This window comes from Mesoplodon bidens (assembly GCF_964165515.1).
Source record: "Mesoplodon bidens genome assembly, chromosome: X".
In the NCBI taxonomy this organism is placed as follows: Eukaryota; Metazoa; Chordata; class Mammalia; order Artiodactyla; family Ziphiidae; genus Mesoplodon; species Mesoplodon bidens.
The window spans coordinates 90,564,084-90,584,456 of record NC_138163.1 but is presented as its reverse complement, the minus strand read 5'-3'; the positions used below and the strand labels follow the sequence as shown (position 1 = coordinate 90,584,456).

At 41.0% G+C, this 20,373-nt stretch overlaps 1 protein-coding gene and 1 pseudogene across 2 annotated transcripts in view; one reads left to right on the top strand and one right to left on the bottom strand.

The window, feature by feature from the left end:
• LOC308609411 (elongator complex protein 1-like) overlaps window positions 1-9,213 on the bottom strand; it is a gene marked incomplete at its 5' end in the record, with an annotated part of 18,416 nt that extends 9,203 nt beyond the window's left edge. The window contains 5 exons of the mRNA XM_081223086.1: window positions 695-776; window positions 2,449-2,601; window positions 4,294-4,456; window positions 8,672-8,993; window positions 9,141-9,213. Of these exons, the coding sequence (XP_081079212.1) occupies window positions 695-776; window positions 2,449-2,601; window positions 4,294-4,456; window positions 8,672-8,993; window positions 9,141-9,213 (793 nt within the window). The remainder of the gene's footprint in view (window positions 1-694; window positions 777-2,448; window positions 2,602-4,293; window positions 4,457-8,671; window positions 8,994-9,140) is intronic.
• Window positions 9,212-20,373, top strand: LOC308609410 (protein Abitram-like; annotated as a pseudogene). The gene is made up of 6 exons (XR_014017885.1): window positions 9,212-9,567; window positions 10,419-10,496; window positions 15,571-15,698; window positions 19,132-19,208; window positions 19,288-19,357; window positions 19,456-20,373. The product of XR_014017885.1 is annotated as a protein Abitram-like (transcript).

Here is a 20,373-nt window from a genome sequence, read left to right as displayed (position 1 = left end):
GCTTATTCTCAGCTATTTATGTATGTCAAGCTAACATTAAAGTCCACATAGCCCTCCTCCACTAACTTCAACGATTTAGTCAGCAAGATATCTCTTCAAATGTATACCTCATCAGGCTGCTAGTTTGCAGAAACTCATCTGGAATGAAAAGACTTAAGGGAAAAAAATAGGACTGGGAGAGCAGTTCTTAGAATCAGTTTATTTTATGTAGCAACTCTTCCTCTTAGAGTAGGTTAAATATTGCTGACATTTTAAACCATAACTATGGACCTTAGCAGCAACTTTTTTTTTTTTTTTTTTTTTGCGTACGTGGGCCTCTCACTGTTGTGGCCTCTCCCGCTGCGGAGCACAGGCCCCGGACGCGCAGGCTCAGCGGCCATGGCTCACGGGCCCAGCCGCTCTGCAGCATGTGGGATCCTCCCGGACCGGGGCACGAACCCGTGTCCCCTGCATCGGCAGGCGGACTCTCAACCACTGCACCACCAGGGAAGCCGAGCAGCAACTTTCTAAAACAATATATTAAGAAGTAACACTTAACTCAAAAACACCACATTCCCTACAGATTATCATGCTGGTATCCTTGTTCCAAGAAATGTTTTTTTTTGAAACTTAAGCACCCTAAAACTTAAGCCTGTGAGATATTAGGAGTCATGTTTTATAAAAGTCAAGAATTAGGGACCAGTGACATGCTTACCTGTGGCAAGAAGCACCAGTTCTTGGTCAGGACTCCAACTCATGACAGAGATACCACTGGCTACACTCCCGACACATTCCAGCTGAGAGAGACATTTCAAAATGTTAAGGGAGATATGAAAATATAAGCGTCTCAGTAAATATTTACTATGACCTTAATCAAAACAATTAACAAAACACACAAAGGTGAAATTATTCAGTAAACATTTATTCAGTAACACGTATTAGAAGACCAGGCATGATACAGACCATAGGGACCGGAGGTGACTACGGCCACTCCATTCCTCCCGTTAAGGAGATAAAAGAGAGATAAAAGATGCCTCTACAGCAGGGTTAGGGATGTAACCGTGGTCTCTGGGAATTAAGTGTGGGCTCAGAGCAGAGACTGACAAATGGCCCCAGAGAGTTCAGGAAAGCTTCTCTGAGGAGGTGCTTTGAAGGGTAGGAATAGGGCTAGGAGGCAGACACTGGGGGGAAAATGTGCAGTTAAAAAGAGCAGTTAAAAATCAGCTGCAACTAGAGCATAAGGTATATATACACACAGGAATGATGGGGGTGGGAGGTGAGGCTAAAAAGGAATTTGGGGAACAGATAGTGAAAGGTCTTATAAGGCACAGTAAGGAACATGGATTCTGTCTTGCAGACACTGTGATGCCACAAATATGGAGGATCAGCACCATCTGGTGGAGACCAATGGATTGGAGGAGCTCAGTAATTAGGAAAAACTTCTACAAAATGTTTTGAAAGTAAAAGCATACCTTTTAAATGTGAGAAATACTAATTAAGTTATGGCTTTGATATTTCTCACCATGAACTGAGAACGAGATTTATTGTTTGATTAAATGGAACCGTTAAAAGCAAAGGTGCCAGAGTTAGACTGCCAGGGTTTAAATCCCACCTGATAACTGTTTGACCTTGGCCTAGTCATTTAAGCCCTCTGTGCCTCAATTTCCTCTTCTGAAGAATGGAAAAACAACAATCTACCTCATAAGGTTGTAGTGAAGATTAAATACAATTTTGCATGAAAAACACTTGAAAAAGTGCCTGGTGCATTGTAAACATTTAATAAATGTCAGCTGCTATTATTATCCTATGATTAGTAATATGACTTGTGATACATCCATGTTAAAGAGATCACAACTAAGGGAGTAATCAACAAAGTTTAAAAAGCTGTCAAGAAGGTGAGAATAGAAATCCAGAAACTCAGCCTTATGCTAAGTAGAGAAGGAGGCAAATGGTTGAAGTCTATCTTCTCTGGTAGTCATAAGATGTGCACATAATGATAGCATTATCACCTTAGCACCTGTAGTTCAGGGACTCTTAAAGTTAGCCATCAAGGAGAGGCTTACTCAGCATTCATAAAAGAAAACATAAGCCATATAAACACTTCAAAGACTTCATAAATCGAGAAATAAAGGTTACAACTCAGGATCAGATTCTAGTAAGAGGTGAGCTATACCATACAAGAATGGCCAGGTTTGAGTTTTTGTTAAGTTCTTATTTGGAATGTTCTGATTGTTCTAATTAATAAATGCAGTAGACAAAACTGACTTTTAGAAGAATCCTGAAATATAGCTAAAGCCATGCCAACAATTTTCTGTAAAGAATTATATAATGCAAAGACTTAAATTTGCAAAATGCTTAAATATTATGGCTCCTGACATTTTAAACTTCTACGAAAAACTAGTGACATGAAACAAAAAAAGGCATTTGAGGATGCCTAAGATTTCCTCCTCGCTGGTCTCTTCCACTTACCTGGTGTGTGTTGAGATTGCAAAGTAGGACGCCTCCAGAGGCTGTGGCCACACACACAGACTCGTGATCCAGCAACTCCTGAATACCAACAACGCAGCCACTTCCACCCTCTGGGAGAAAGCCTTCTGCCACCAAAGGAGTGTCATTTTTCACCTTTCACCAAAACAAACAAATAAGCAAATTAAGTCAATCTACTTTCAAGAACAATTCATAAGACTTCCAGAAATACTTTTTAATGTTTCTTTTATAATATAAAAGCTTTCTAAAATGTTTTTTCCTAGATTAAAACCCAAACCTTCGTTTGAGAAATATCACAACACTACCATCTTTAACACAAAACACAGTTAATATGACCTTTGTGCCACGCAAACATAAAAGCCTGGTATCTTTGAAAATATCCAATAAAACATGAAGCTACTAACTATGATTTCCTAAAATGGACACAGTATGGGGAAAGGGGACTAAGAATGTAATCACCTAAAATACATTAGTAGCAAAATATAGTTAAGGGAAGATATCAGAATCAACCTAAAGAGCTTTTAAATATACATACGCTCACGCTCCAGAAGTGAAGATTCTGATTTAGTTGGTATGAGATGGTGACTGAAACAGTTTAAAAAGCCCTACAGGAAATTTTCATCTGCATTCCCACTTGAGAACTGTTAATAGATAGTATTTACATGGTAGAAAGGGTAAAAAGTAGGGCAACCCCACAAAATACAATGTCAGAGTTTTGCCAACTTAGATTAAAACAGAAGCAGACTAAAAGATAGGGTACTAGTTAAGTTATGCCTAATATGACATCAGTATAAAGTGAAGGGAAACATCATTAATCATTAGAGAAATGCAAATCAAAACTCCAATGAGATATCATCTCACACCAGTCAGAATGGCCATCATCAAGAAATCTAGAAACAATAAATGCTGGAGAGGGTGTGGAGAAAAGGGAACACTCTTGCACTGCTGGTGGGAATGTGAATTGGTACAGCCACTATGGAGAACAGTATGGAGGTTCCTTAAAAAACTACAAATAGAACTACCATATGACCCAGCAATCCCACTACTAGGCATATACCCTGAGAAAACCATAATTCCAAAAGAGACATGTACCAAAATGTTCATTGCAGCTCTATTCACAATAGCCCGGAGCTGGAAACAACCCAAGTGTCCATCATCGGATGAATGGATAAAGAAGATGTGGCACATATATACAATGGAATATTACTCAGCCATAAAAAGAAATGAAACTGAGCTCTTTGTAATGAGGTGGATAGACCTACAGTCTGTCATACAGAGTGAAGTAAGTCAGAAAGAGAAAGACAAATACCGTATGCTAACACATATATATGGAATTAAAAAAAAAAGTCATGAAGAACCTAGGGGTAAAACGGGAATAAAGACACAGACCTACTTGAGAATGGACTTGAGAATATGGGGAGGGGGAAGGCTAAGCTGTGACAAAGCGAGGGAGAGGCATGGACATATATACACTACCAAACGTAAGGTAGATAGATAGTGGGAAGCAGCCGCAGAGCACAGGGAGATCAGCTCGGTGCTTTGTGACCGCCTGGAGGGGTGGGATGGGGAGGGTGGGAGGGAGGGAGATGCATGAGGGAAGGGATGTGGGAAAAGATGTATATGTGTGACTGATTCACTTTGTTATAAAGCAGAAACTAATAAAAAAATATATAAATAAATAAATAAATAAATAAAGTGATGGGAGTATTCATTTGGCGGGGCATAAATTCAGAAAGATTTAAAGGACATACTATTTGGGGAAGCAAGTTTGGAAAAAGACAAGTCAAGAGTCATGCCAAGTGCTAGCATCCTCCATCAGTAACTTACCTCTCTTGTGACGGGGTCTACTTCTATCAGTCCATGTTCTGAGCCAAGGAGCACTGTGTCTTGTTCAGTTCGGAGAGAGAAGCACTGAGGTTCCCCTGGAGCCTGAATATCCCTGAACTCCAAGCTCCGAAATAACTTTAGATTTCTCATGATGAAGCGACTCCTGAAAGAAACGTACAAATATCTCTTTTTTTAGACATCTTTATTGGAGTATAATTGCTTTACAATGGTGTGTTAGTGTCTGCTTTATAACCAAGTGAATCAGTTATACATAAACGTAAGTTCCCATATCTCTTCCCTCTTGCATCTCCCTCCCTCCCACCCTCACTATTTGTATATATGTGGCACATATATACAAATATCTCTTGATGAAGCTTTAATTTCTCTGAGAAATAGAAACAGCTTAGTAGCGATAAATGACACTCCAATATAAGCAAAATGATTCAGGGAGCAGACAAGTTAGAATAACCAAGAAAAAAAAGGAAAAAAAAATGATCTAATCTGAACCCACACAGAGATGAGTGGTAGCACCATAATCAATTGTGTAAATCTATGGTCTACAAATTGAGGCTCTGAAATCTATTTTACGGTCTCACTCTTTGAAAGAGGCAAGATTCTCAACTTCACAGTTTTTTCTTCAAAAAAGATTTAACATCAGTTATTCTGCAGGAAAGTTGAGAAGAACACAATGAATGAGAAAACACTTTATTTTTGCACATGAGGATGTTCTCATAACTTGACAGATTTACAAAATAATATAAAAATCCACATATATATCCTGGCAGTTGAAGAAAATAAAATTACTTTAATACCACCAACTACATTTATTTATAAACTGGCTCTATATCTTCATTAAAAAATTAAAATTGAAATCAAACATAGAAATAAAGAAAAGCATTTATGGGACTTCCCTGGTGGCGCAGTGGTTAAGACTCTGCACTCCCAATGCAGGGAGCCCGGGTTCGATCCCTGGTCAGGGAACTAGATCCCACATGCATGCCGCAACTAAGGAGCCCGCCTGCTGCAACTAAGGAGCCCGAGTGCCACAACTAAGACCCAGCACAACCAAATAAGTAAATAAATAAATATTTTAAAAAAAGAGAGAGAAAAGAAAAGCATTTATTGCTCTCAGGGAGAAAAGAAGACACTATGAAATTACAACAGTATACTTCAAAATGATGACCAACAAGTCGAGGAGCTTGATAACCAGATATAACTACTTCGCATTACTCCACTTTCCTGGCCTGATTTTCACCAGGGCAATAGAAAAGCTGAGAAAAGAACGATCAATAGGAAATCTACTTTGGTCTGGCAAAATCAGACTTGTTTTAACGTATAACATTATCTAAGAGGAAAAAAAAAAGTTAACGTGCTGTATATTTATATCCAGACCCCTTTAAGGTTTATACTGTAATTGGAAGTCCCTAACTTATGTTAGGGGTGACAATTACACAGTCCACACTGGCCTTCTTGTCACCTTAATCCAAGGTGAATTCTCTCATCTTGCATTTCATACTTATGACAATGAAAGAATAAACATGAGTTAATCCTTATACTACATAGCAGATAAAATATTAAGTGTAGTATGAGTGAGACAACATAAAATGTGGGTTAAGAGGAAGGCAAGCCCACACATGGTGGAAGCGAGGAAGAGAATCAAGGCAAACAATGGTTTTGTAAGCTTTCATGACATTTATATTCAAGAACTTCTAGAAATTATTTGAACCTGTATTACACCATGAAGACTTTTTATTTAGATCTAATTCTATATAGAAAGCTTGCGTTTTTGAAAGCATACAAAAATTACATTATCTTTCATCTTGAGATAACATAAGGATGACCACTGACGTAGATCTGGAAGGATGGGTAGATTTGAGATGAGAGGATGTCTGACTAGAGGGGAGTAAACACGGGACAGAGTAGCAAGAGATGAAAACAGGCAACAGAAGACCAGGTGTATTTCATCCTGGTTTAACTAATAATAATTATGCTGTTATTGTTATGATCAGAGCATCAAAATGTCTCCCTGTGAACTTGGATTCTATTCACCAACAATCTGTGGAGCTCTGGGGTCCGTGAACCCCAGCATAAGAATTTGGAAGGCAAAGGCAGAAGGAGCTGAGGAGGACTCCCTTTTTCCGGTTACCTTGCTGTTTCAGTCGATATCGCCCCAGCAGTGGGCCTTCATCCTTCCAGGGGCCCTTGGTCCCAGCCTCTAGCACTCCCATGACCAGCATGATAACAAGCACCCCAGAGGTACCAGCACTAACCAGGCAGGTGCCCCCCTCCAGGTGCCTGAAATCTAGTAACAGGGAGCTCCTCCTCTGAATTCCAGAGTTATCAACACCAGCTTTATAATGCCTCTCCTCCAAGGTTAGGTCATGATAACCCCAATGGCTTCCCTTGTTTTGATCCTCAGACCTAGCTAAGTGTTGTAACTTCTTCCATCAGTTTACTTTTTTAGTTACTTCACTGCTCCCTTTTGCTTTTTGTTCCTCCAGCAGCTATTTAACCAATTCTTCGTTTTAAAGTCTGTTGAAATATTGTGTGGTTTCTACTTTCCTGACTGGACCCTGACTGACAAACATATCAAACAACCTGAGTTCTCAAATCACTGAGCTTTCAAAATCACCGGCCAAGTGTAATAGGGAAGAACCTTTTGTATTCTATTGCAAGTTAATCACTAAAGGGATGCAGCCTATAAGCTTAAATTATACATAATCACCCAACTCTCAGAACCCTGACTCCCAGGTAATGAGCATTAAGCTAAAATACTTTTGTTTAGCTCACAAGAAACATCCTGACCAGGCCCACCTGTGAATGACTGCAGGGAGAAAGAAATTAACACCAGAGGGGTATCTCTGGAGGCTGATGGGAACCAGGAAATGTTTGACTTTACTCCCTCCCCTTTTAGTATAAAAGAAGCCTGAATTCTAACTCAGGCAAGATGGTTCTTTGGGGGCACGAGCCCACCATCTTGGTTTGCTGGCTTTCCGAATAAAGTCGTTATTCCTTGCCCCAGCAACTCGTGTCTCGATTCTTGGCCTGTCGTGTGGTGAGCAGTACAAGCTTAGGCTTGGTGGCACAAGGGCAGCTCATCATTCATCGCCCTCCTCCCCAACCCTTCCAGCCTCAGAATGAACTTCTCTAAAATTTCACACCTATCATCCTTATTCCCTTACCTTCTCAGAAGTGTCCTACTCTTTTTCAAGACCAGCAAAGGAGAACCCTAAAAACTCCCCCAGGACCTTGGCTTATCAGTACCCTTTCTTTTACATCCGCAATCTCCAAACTCCCCTGCCCTCAAATGACTCATCCTTTCTCAGCCCTTAAATGCGCTAAAGATCTCTCCACTCCATAGATCAATTCTGGATCCTCTCTGAAATTTCTGACAACTCCTCTATTTTCTTCCCTTGCTCCTTCATCCAACCACCTCTTGGCTAATTATCATGTCCATGACCACAAGTACCAAACAGGTCACTAATATGCTTAGTAGATCTAAACTTCTAGCCCTGACCCTCCCTAAACTGAACACTAAGCTCACATTCTCAACCTCCTGCTGCTACCACAAGGATTTCTCAAAAGCACATCAAATGCAACCTGTTAAATGAAGTACCTGCTATTCTCCACCAAACTAGTTTCCCCTCTGGGGACATGGCACTCCTACTTTCTCTGTCCTCCAAGTTGAAACTGTGTGTCTGCTTCCCTTTTGCCCACACTTTCACGGTAAACTATTCACTGGTTATTGCCCTGCCTGTCAGTGTACGGTTTGAATCCTTTACATAGTACGTAAACCTACGATCCGGTTTGTGGCCTACATCAAATACCGACTGAGCACTTGCTAAGTGCTAGTCTGGACAAGAGATGACTGACAGTCACTGCCTCCTCAGAGGTCACAGCTTAACGGGGGAGAGGGCCACATAAGATACCACGTTACATGGAAATGCACAGGGACAACATCTCCAAGGAAAAGTTGCAGATGCGAGAAGGGACTCGCAGCACAGTACCTGAACTTCTCTCTACTACCGTCACCTTCTATCATGCATTGTTGTGCTTTAATTGGCGCATTACTTGGTTCGGCGGTATTGTCCGCAACTGCAAGGAATCCGGAGACTGGGTAAGTGTGCAGCTGGGGGAGCAGCATGTCATTCCTCCTCCTGCCGCGCCGCGCAGAGCCCACTGATGGCCGCGAGTGCAGCAGGCGGCAAGTCTGCAGAAAGAGGACTCAAGGAGGGCAGAGGTGGTCAAGCCGCACTTCACTCCCAGACCAGCAGCAGGCAGCGGTTGGGCGCTAGAGGGTCCCCTTCATCAGGACACCCTCTGGCGGACAGGGCCCGTTTCCATGCCCCCACCCCAGCTAGGTCGCTCGAACGCTCACCTACGCCGCGCTCTGAGGACCCCCAAACAGCGGCGCGTCCGCCCAGGGCTGCGCACGGGCCTCTCCCTGTCCGCTGCTTCTGAGCTCTCGTGACGCGCACTGGGTCTCCGAGCCGCCGGGCCGCTCGACCCCCTCCGGTAGTGGCTGAAGCCGGGCGGAGGGGCGACCGGCGAAACACGTACTCGCAAGCCAAGATACCCTGACACGCGCCGAGCGGCGCGGGAGTGACGCCGCGAGGCGGAGGGGCCGTAGCCTGCCTTCTTCGTCGCCCCGCAAAGATTTGTGAGGAGCGGCGCTGGCCGCTGCCCCCTATCCCTACATCCTGCTGACTAGCCTATCGTGTTTGAACCCCGCTTTGACGTCAGACCACAAAGCTCAGTAAGGGGCACCGGTGGGTGGAGCCTGCGGAGCCTGGGGAGCAGTGCGCGTGCGCACAGCGCGTGTCCCGGGCTACACGCCGGAAAGACACCTTCCTCCGTGGCAAGCGGGAGGAAGAGTACAGGTTCCCAGGGGGCGGGGTTTGCAGCACCTGAGGTCGCCATGGCTACCGAGCCCGAGACCCCTGAGGCCGCCTTGGCTGCGGAGCCCGCGGTGCCGTCGCTTGTGGATCGTTACTTCACTCGCTGGTACAAAGCGGGTAAGTGGAGAATAATGTCAGTCTCCTCTGGGCCCAATTTGCCTGACAGTATAGGGACTATGATGACAGATCATAAGGCACACGCGCCCTCCCCAGCGCTTCCTCCCCACGTCAGAAGGAACTGGATCTCTCTGTTCCCCTGTAGGCCAAGGGAATGGCATTTGCAAAGACGTGGAAAACAGAAGGGTGCATGCCGGGTAGGGCGAGCGCAGTGCGAGTTCACGAGGGTGGGTTGCTTGCGGGAAGATGGTAGACTAAGGTGAGATCCCCGAGGGAGGCAGGAGCTGGGTTGCAATCTCCATGAGTGCCTAAAGGGATTTGAGGGTCTCAGTCCTCCAAGAAGAGGCGATACATAAACTGATTTAAATGGTAGCGGTCTAAACTAAGGTAGAGGCATAGGGGTGGAGAGAAGAGGGTGGGTTAGAGTAGAGGCATTTAGAAAGCAGAATCTAACAGTTTTACTTAAAGGAAGTCGCTGGTATTACACATTTGCCACTTAGAAGTAGGTATCCTGTTGTACAGCTCTGTGCACGCAGCAAATATCAGTGATGAGAGCATCGTTGGGGACCCTCCTCTAACCCAACTTCCTCCCATTCATTTAGGGACAATAGGTGTACTCACCTTTTACAATATTGAAATATTTCGCAATAGCATACGTTTTATTAGCCAGACTTAGTGTAACCAACCGTCCGGTTTACCCTGGATTGAGGTGTTTTCTGGAATCCATTACTTTCAGTGCTAAGATCAGGACAGTCCTGGGCGAACCAGGATGAGTTCGTCTCTCTAAAATCGACCAACAAAACATGCTACTAAATTAAATAAAGAATACATTACTAATCACTTTTTTTTTCTAATAGAAATAATGATTGTACTCATTTTAAAGTGAGGATAAAAAAAGGTGGAGCAAAGAGTTAATCATCATTTTAACATTGAATGAAAGATTCCATCTGGACCAGATATCTTTAAATACTTTATGGTAAGCCTTTACGTATATCTTTTTGAGTAATGAAGGGATACCAGTGATGTATGTGTCCAGCCTTCATAATTAACTACCTCTATGAACCAAAGAAAGTACTAGACAGACAGTGGTACTAAATATTGACTCAACAGCCATCAGACTCATTCATTTCTTCTGGATGTCAAAGGAAAACCCTGTGAGGACCACTGTATACTACAACACTCTAACCGGTAAGCAAATTGGGAATTTTAAATTATCAAAAAAAATTTTTTTCTGGCATTGTAGCCTGGTACGGTCTTGTATTGAATAAATATTCATTAAGTGATTATCTTCCACTGTACTGAGATGGTATTATTTATAGTAAGAGTTTGGTTGACAAGAATGAGTCTTTCAGCTTTCGACAAAATTCAACACCCAATTATGATAAAAACCCTGCAGAAAGTAGGCATAGAGGGAACTTTCCTCAACATAATAAAGGCCATATATGACAAACCCACAGCCAACATTGACCTCAATGGTGAAAAACTGAAAGCATTTCCACTAAGGTCAGGAACAAGACAAGGTTGCCCACTCTCACCACTCTTATTCAACATAGTTTTGGAAGTTTCAGCCACAGCAATCAGAGAAGAAAAGGAAATAAAAGGAATCCAAATCGGAAAAGAAGAAGTAAAGCTGTCACTGTTTGCAGATGACATGATGCTATACCTAGAGAATCCTAAAGATGCTACCAGAAAACTACTAGAGCTAATCAATGAATTTGGTAAAGTAGCAGGATACAAAATTAATGCACAGAAATCTCTGGCATTCCTATACACTAATGATGAAAAATCTGAAAGTGAAATCAAGGAAACACTCCCATTTACCATTGCAACAAAAAGAATAAAATATCCAGGAATAAACCTACCTAAGTAAACAAAAGACCTGTATGCAGAAAATTATAAGACACTGATGAAAGAAATTAAAGATGACACAAATAGATGGAGAGATATACCATGTTCCTGGATTGGAAGAATCAACATAGTGAAAATGACTCTACTATCCAAAGCAATCTACAGATTCACTTCAATCCCTATCAAACTACCACTGGCATTTTTCACAGAACGAGAACAAAAAATTTCACAATTTGTATGGAAACACAAAAGACCGCGAATAGCAAAAGCAATCTTTTTTTTTTTAATTTTATTTTTACATATACATCTGTTCCCACATCCCTTCCCTCATGCATCTCCCTCCCTCCCACCCTCCCCATCCCACCCCTCCAGGCGGTCACAGAGCACCGAGCTGATCTCCCTGTGCTCTGTGGCTGCTTCCCACTATCTATCTACCTTACGTTTGGTAGTGTATAGATGTCCATGCCTCTCTTTCGCTTTGTCACAGCTTACCCTTCCCCCTCCCCATATCCTCAAGTCCATTCTCAAGTAGGTCTGTGTCTTTATTCCCGTTTTGCCCCTAGGTCCTTCATGACTTTTTTGTTTTTTAAATTCCGTATATATGTGTTAGCATACGGTATTTGTCTTTCTCTTTCTGACTTACTTCACTCTGTATGACAGACTCTAGGTCTATCCACCTCATTACAAATAGCTCAGTTTCGTTTCTTTTTATGGCTGAGTAATATTCCATTGTATATATGTGCCACATCTTCTTTATCCATTCATCCGATGATGGACACTTGGGTTGTTTCCAGCTCCGGGCTATTGTGAATAGAGCTGCAATGAACATTTTGGTACATGTCTCTTTTGGAATTATGGTTTTCTCAGGGTATATGCCTAGTAGTGGGATTGCTGGGTCATATGGTAGTTCTATTTGTAGTTTTTTAAGGAACCTCCACACTGTTCTCCATAGTGGCTGTACCAATTCACATTCCCACCAGCAGTGCAAGAGTGTTCCCTTTTTTCCACACCCTCTCCAGCATTTATTGTTTCTAGATTTCTTGATGATGGCCATTCTGACTGGTGTGAGATGATATCTCATTGTAGTTTTGATTTGCATTTCTCTAATGATTAATGATGTTGAGCATTCTTTCATGTGTTTGTTGGCAGTCTGTATATCTTCTTTGGAGAAATGCCTATTTAAGTCTTCTGCCCATTTTTGGATTGGGTTGTTTGTTTTTTTGCTATTGAGCTGCATGAGCTGTTTATAAATTTTGGAGATTAATCCTTTGTCAGTTGCTTCATTTGCAAATATTTTCTCCCATTCTGAGGGTTGTCTTTTGGTCTTGTTTATGGTTTCCTTTGCTGTGCAAAAGCTTTGAAGTTTCATTAGGTCCCATTTGTTTATCTTTGTTTTTATTTCCATTTCTCTAGGAGGTGGGTCCAAAAGGATCTTGCTGTGATTTATGTCATAGAGTGTTCTACCTATGTTTTCCTCTAAGAGTTTGATAGTTTCTGGCCTTACATTTAAGTCTTTAATCCATTTTGAGCTTATTTTTGTGTATGGTGTTAGGGAATGATCTAATCTCAAACTTTTACATGTCCCTGTCCAGTTTTCCCAGCACCACTTATTGAAGAGGCTGTCCTATCTCCACTGTACATTCCTGCCTCCTTTATCAAAGATAAGTTGGCCATATGTGCGTGGGTTTATCTCTGGGCTTTCTATCCTGATCCACTGATCTATCTTTCTGTTTTTATGCCAGTACCACACTGTCTTGATTACTGTAGCTTTGTAGTATAGTCTGAAGTCAGGGAGCCTGATTCCTCCAGCTCCATTTTTCGTTCTCAAGATTGCTTTGGCTATTCGGGGTCTTTTGTTTTTCCAAACAAATTTTGAAATTTTTTGTTCTAGTTCTGTGAAAAATGCCAGTGGTAGTTTGATAGGGATTGCATTGAATCTGTAGATTGCTTTGGGTAGTAGAGTCATTTTCACAATATTGATTCTTCCAATCCAGGAACATGGTATATCTCTCCATCTATTTGTATCATCTTTAATTTCTTTCATCAGTGTCTTATAATTTTCTGCATACAGGTCTTTTGTCTTCTTAGGTAGGTTTATTCCTAGATATTTTATTCTTTTTGTTGCAATGGTAAATGGGAGTGTTTTCTTGATTTCATTTTCAGATTTTTCATCATTAGTGTACAGGAATGCCAGAGATTTCTGTACATTAATTTTGTATCCTGCTACTTTACCAAATTCATTGATTAGTTCTAGTAGTTTTTCGGTAGCATCTTTAGGATTCTCTATGTATAGTATCATGTCATCTGCAAACAGTGACAGCTTTACTTCTTCTGCAAAAGCAATCTTGAGAACGAAAAATGGAGCTGGAGGAATCAGGCTCCCTGACTTCAGACTATACTACAAAGCTACAGTAATCAAGGCAGTATGGTACTGGCACAAAAACAGAAATATAGATCAATGGAACAGGAGAGAAAGCCCAGAGATAAGCCCACGCACATACGGTCACCTTATCTTGGATAAAGGAGGCAGGAATGTACTAGTGGAGAAAGAACAGCCTCTTCAATAAGTGGTGCTGGGAAAACTGGACAGGTACATGTAAAAGTATGAGATTACATCACTCCCTAACACCGTACACAAAAATAAGCTCAAAATGGATTAAAGACCTAAATGTAAGGCCAGAAACTATCAAACTCTTAGAGGAAAACATAGGCAGAGCACTCTATGACATAAATCACAGCAAGATCCTTTTGGACCCACCTCCTAGAGAAATGGAAATAAAAACAAAGATAAACAAATGGGACCTAATGAAACTTCAAAGCTTTTGCACAGCAAAGGAAACCATAAACAAGACCAAAGGACAACCCTCAGAATGGGAGAAAATATTTGCAAATGAAGCAACTGACAAAGGATTAATCTCCAAAATTTACAGGCAGCTCATGCAGCTCAATAACAAAAAAACAAACAACTCAATCCAAAAATGGGCAGAAGACCTAAATAGACATTTCTCCAAAGAAGGTATACAGACTCCCAACAAACACATGAAAGAATGCTCAACATCTTTAATCATTAAGGAAATGCAAATCAAAACTCCAATGAGATATCATCTCACACCAGTCAGAATGGCCATCATCAAGAAATCTAGAAACAATAAATGCTGGAGAGGGTGTGGAGAAAAGGGAACACTCTTGCACTGCTGGTGGGAATGGGAATTGGTACAGCCACTATGGAGAACAGTATGGAGGTTCCTTAAAACACTACAAATACAAGTACCATATGACCCAGCAATCCCACTACTGGGCATATACCCTGAGAAAACCATAATTCAAAAAGAGTCATGTACCAAAATGTTCATTGCAGCTCTATTTACAATAGCCAGGAGATGGAAACAACCTAAGTGTCCATCGACAGATGCATGGATAAAGAAGATGTGGCACATATATACAATGGAATATTACTCAGCCATAAAAAGAAACGAAACTGAGCTATTTGTAATGAGGTGGATGGACCTAGAGTCTGTCATACAGAGTGAAGTAAGTCAGAAAGAGAAAGCCAAATACCGTATGCTAACACATATATATGGAATATAAGAAAAAAAATACCATGAAGAGCCTAGGGGTCAGATAGTAGTAAAGACACAAACCTACCAGAGAATGGACTTGAGGATATGGGGAGCAGGAAGGGTAAGCTGTGACAAAGCGAGAGAGAGGCATGGACGTATACACACTACCAAACGTAAAATAGGTAGCTAGTGGGAAGCAGCCGCATAGCACAGGGAGATCAGCTCGGTGCTTTGTGACCACCTAGAGGGGTGGGATACGGAGGGTGGGAGGGAGGGAGACGCAAGAGGGAGGAGATATGGGAACATATGTATATGTATAACTGATTCACTTTGTTATAAAGCAGAAACCAACACACCATTGTAAAGCAATTATACTCCAATAAAGATGTAAAAAAAAAAGAATGATTCTTTCAGTGCCTTCGCTAAACAAATAAACTTGATTACCCAAGCATCCAAATGGAGGACCACACCCTCAGTTGGCTACTACCTCAAGTAACCAGCCTGTGCCTAACCACTGAATTGCCCAAGCCCATGGAGAGGGCTAGGGTAGAAGCACATATGGTATCCTGTACATACCAGCATGCCTTACTTTTCTCTCTTTCTCCTCAGTGCTGTCTAAACACCTCTGGTACTCTTCCCTTTTGGGGAAGGAAATTCAGTCCCATTTTCTCCATTTTTATTACTGCATTCTTTTCTTCAGTTAAGCTACAATAGTAGCCCGAGGAAAATGGGGGAAATGATAGGCTGAGTAAACAAATGTCAGCTCAGCTCTTCTTGTGCCAGTAGGAATATGGTGTTATAGGAGGAAGAATCATACCAAGCAATAATACAGGATCAGTTTTTGCTCCTCGTAGAATGTGTCATCACACTGGCAGGATCCCATCTAGTTCTTCAAAATGGAAAAGCAATTAAAAGCATTTCCTATCTAATCAGTACCAATTGTAGCAGACTTCAGAACAAAGTCTCTGGGAAATTTAAGCGGGTATGTTCCTGTATTTCTCTACTTAAATCCTCTATTATCATAATAATGATAGAGCCAGCCAGTCTTAGAACCCAGTAAAGTATGCTCAGCATACTTCCTTGGCAGTTAGAGATGATTTTAAGACTACGTAAACTCTAAAGAAATTCTCAGCCCCCCAAAATGAGGTATTTCAGAAGGTATATTATCTGTCATATTAGCTTCTGGGCCACCATCCCTATCACCTCCAGGATGAAGGATGGAGAAGCTGGGCCTTTGAAAGAACAACTCTAATACCAATATAACAAGATATTTTGTCCTTTCTAGTTTTGATAAGCCAGTATTTCGAATTCTATAAAATTTAGGTGATCAATACTTCTTTATCGTATATTTTCACATGTGAACTTAAAAGTAAAAAAAGTCCTGAGGTAGTGAAAAAAAAATCAATCTGAGAAAATATACAGTATTTGCTTCGTATCATTTCCCATTCCTAAATCACTGCCAATTTAATACACATCTAGCTACACCCTCTACCTCCATGTAGTGTTTAGTTATAGAAAATGTTACCTCTGCCCTCTATAATCCTAGGCAGGATGGACATTTTATTGTTAAAGGAGGGTATCACACCAAGGACAACTCAATACCATACTAAACTATCCTGACAAACCCCCCTGGATAGGAAAGTTTCAGTTGGTGATTTAGGTCCTTCATTTACTGAGATCATACTAACAGTTCCTGCTAATTACCCTCAGTGTTCTGGAAGACCCTTGTTTATACTCCCCTTTGTAGTCCTGAAGGCCCCTAATAACCTGCCTTATAATTATTGATTTTTCCTCATTCAAGAAGCAAGTGGACTTTAAAAAGCATAGACCATTCTTAAAAGTCTACAAATTGCAAGTAAAACAGTTAGTGCTTGTGATGTTCCTGTGATAAATCTTTGTCCAAAATAGTAACACTCTTGTTACTTCTGAGGAACAAAGAGGGACCTGCATATGGAACCCACTGTAGATAAGCTTTGATCACATCTCAGCACTGCCCATCATTTATTCTCCCATGGGAGGGGACAAAAGGGGTTTAAAACACTTCTTTCTGACACAGAGCCAGTGGTAGACAAACCATCTGGGACAAGTCCCCAGCTCCTCCTCCCAAAAGTGGGGAGTCACACTGACTAGTATTTTGAAACGAAGTACCCACAGGCAGAGGAGTGAAGCACATGCAGTAACACCTGAATGCCGTCTAATAATGTTGTGAGTGGGAAAGAGGCCATAAAGAACAGCATCTTGACCTCAGATGTTCACTGCAGTAAAAATTCCTGGGAAAAAGGGCAACACACGAGACATGCTTGCATCCATTTCCCATGAGCCTCCTGGTATTGGGTTGGCCAAAAAGTCCGTTCGGGTTTTTCATGTTAGGGAAAAATCTGAATGAACTTTTTGGCCGACTCAGTAGATATTTGTCAGAATCTCCCCAGATATATCCATACAGTGGAGTACGTGGAAGTATAACCATACCACAACAAACAGACATGTGTCAAAATGTAGTATTTGCTAGTGGGTTATAGGATAATGGGTAAGTTACACTTATCTGCTACTTAAAACTTTTCTGTTTTCCAAATATTCTTCAAATTGCATTTTTTTAATTAGAAAAATAGCCCTTCTTCAGAAAGTCTTAATGATTGACCTAATGAAGAAGTTCTTTTCTCTGTTAAGTTCTAATATAAAAATAAGGTAGGAATCTTTTTTTTCACAACTTTATTGGAGTATAATTTCTTCAAATGGTGTATTAGTTTCTGCTTCATAACAAAGTGAATCAGTTATACATATACATCTGTTCCCATATCCCTTCCCTCTTGTGTCTCCCTCCCTCCCACCCTCCCTATCCCACGCCTCCAGGCGGTCAGAAAGCACTGAGCTGATCTCCCTGTGCTACGCGGCTGCTTCCCACTAGCTATCTACCTTACGTTTAGTAGTGTATATATGTCCATGCCTCTCTCTCGCTTTGTCACAGCTTACCCTTCCCCCTCCCCATATCCTCAAGTACATTCTCAAGTAGGTCTGTGTCTTTATTCCTGTTTTACCCCTAGGTTCTTCATGACATTTTTTTCTTAAATTCCATATACATGTGTTAGCATACGGTATTTGTCTTTCTCTTTCTGACTTACCTCACTCTGTATGACAGACTCTAGGTCTATCCACCTCATTACAAATAGCTCAATTTCGTTTCCTTTTATGGCCGAGTAATATTCCATTGTATATATGTGCCACATCTTCTTTATCCATTCATCGGATGATGGACACTTAGGTTGTTTCCATCTCCTGGCTATTGTAAAAAGAGCTGCAATGAACATTTTGGTACATGACTCTTTTTGAATTATGGTTTTCTCAGGGTATATGTCCATAGTGGGATTGCTGGGTCATATGATAGTTGTATTTGTAGTGTTTTAAGGAACCTCCATACTGTTCTCCATAGTGGCTGTACCAATTCCCATTCCCACCAGCAGTGCAAGAGTGTTCCCTTTTCTCCACACCCTCTCCAGCATTTATTGTTTCTAGATTTTTTGATGATGGCCATTCTGACTGGTGTGAGATGATATCTCATTGTAGTTTTGATTTGCATTTCTGTAATAATTAATGATGTTGAGCATTCTTTCATGTGTTTGTTGGGAGTCTGTATATCTTCTTTCGAGAGATGTCTGTTTAAGTCTTCTGCCCATTTTTGATTGGGTTTTTTGTTTTTTTGCTATTGAGCTGCATGAACTGCCTGTAAATTTTGGAGATTAATCCTTTGTCAGTTGCTTCATTTGCAAATATTTTCTCCCATTCTGAGGGCTGTCTTTTGGTCTTGTTTATGGTTTCTTTTGCTGTGCAAAAGCTTTGAAGTTTCATTAGGTCCCATTTGTTTATCTTTGTTTTTATTTCCATTTCTCTAGGAGGTGGGTCCAAAAGGATCTTGCTGTGATTTATGTCATAGGGTGTTCTGCCTATGTTTTCCTCTAAGAGTTTGATAGTTTCTGGCAATAATGTAGGAATTTTAATGAAACTAACTTTGTACAATATTGCTGTCATTCTCTATAATGTTGAATTTTATATTACTGCTTATTGGTAAGATTTTCCTACCCTTTTGAAATCTTTACACTTGGCTATGTGCAGCTTTCTCATGTACAGTTAAATATAAAGTATAATAAGTTAAGATAAAATATATTCTTAATATGTAACTAAACTACCTGTTATCACATTTGTCTTAGTCTGCTTTTTCCTCTAGAGCCTAGGGTGGTGCCTAGCCCATAGAGGCTTTTAGTATGTAAGTATTTGAATAAATGAATGGTTTTTCTGTACTTAAGTCATTTTTATTTAAAACGCTAATTCCAGGAATATATCCTATTGTAACTCTGAGGGCTGCCTCACAAAGAAAAGTGAAAATGTACATCAATTAATTTTTTCTTCCCTTTTATTATCAGGGGGCACAGTTTCTAACAGATCCTGCACCTCTGTGTAAGATTTACTGCTCTGATGGAGAAGAATACACCATGTCTAGGTGAGTTACTTTTTAACCACAATTTTGAAGAAACAAAGAAGGTAATAATTTTCTTCAAAGCAATTTTTTCTTTAAATAGCTGTGTTAGAGGACGGTTGATGGAAGTGAATGAAAGCATTCTTCATAAGCCATCTATTCTTCAAGAGAAGGTGAAAGGGTCTGGGGAAGTAAGATCCCATCCACGTACTTTTTATCTGTTTTTTTTTTTTACCGTTTGACAGTATTAAGTATTCTATTTCCCTTCTAGCCATCCACCGGAGGCTACACGGCAATTGTGTTGCCCAAGTTTGAAGAAAGTAAAAGCATAACAGAAGGGTTACTGACACAAAAACAGTATGAAGAAGTGGTGAAATGCATCAATGCCACAACAGCTACCCCATGAGGATTAAGATTGAGTAAAAACAACAGGGCATCCTTATCCTTACCTGGCCTATGAGTTAGTGCACTAAGGAAGAACCAGAGGTGCTGAAGCATCCTTCACACCGGGCTATCTGCAGGGAGGCCTCATCTTAACACCTGACCTAGTTTTCCTTCTTTGTCTTGCGTAACAAGCCTTGATTCCATTTTGTCTTCAACCTCCCAGATCTGCCTGCCCATGTACTCACTCTGTTCTTCTTTTGCTTTTCTCTTTCTAACAACTGGCAAGTGAGAGGCGTTTTTCTGATTAAAAACCAACAAACAAAGCACTTTGAGGAAAATTTGAAAAGACAGAAAAGCAAAAATAATTTACCCTTCATCCTGTAACCCATTAGTAAATACTAGGTTTTGATGTAATTCTGTTTGAATATTATGTCATGGTTATTGTTTTTGCCTCAATTTTCCATCACTTTGAAGTTGAAAAACAACAACTGGCCTTTCTTACCCAGGCTGCTTCAGTGTGACACGACCGAAACGTCTGGTCCCACCCCTTTTGCCCCAACTGCCCCCCAGGTTGCCGGGAAGAGGCAGGGTGTACAGTGTACTTTCTCTAAGTCCATGGCTTGGCCTTCAACTCTGAACAATGTAGCACTGTAACACTGGCTTCTTTTTTTTTTTTTTCCCTTTGATGTCCCCTGCATCGGCAGGCGAACTCTCAACCACTGCGCCGCCCGGAAAGGCCCTGATGATTTTTATAAAGAAATATTTTATAAAGGTCATAACCAAGCTGAGTGCATCCCATTTTCTC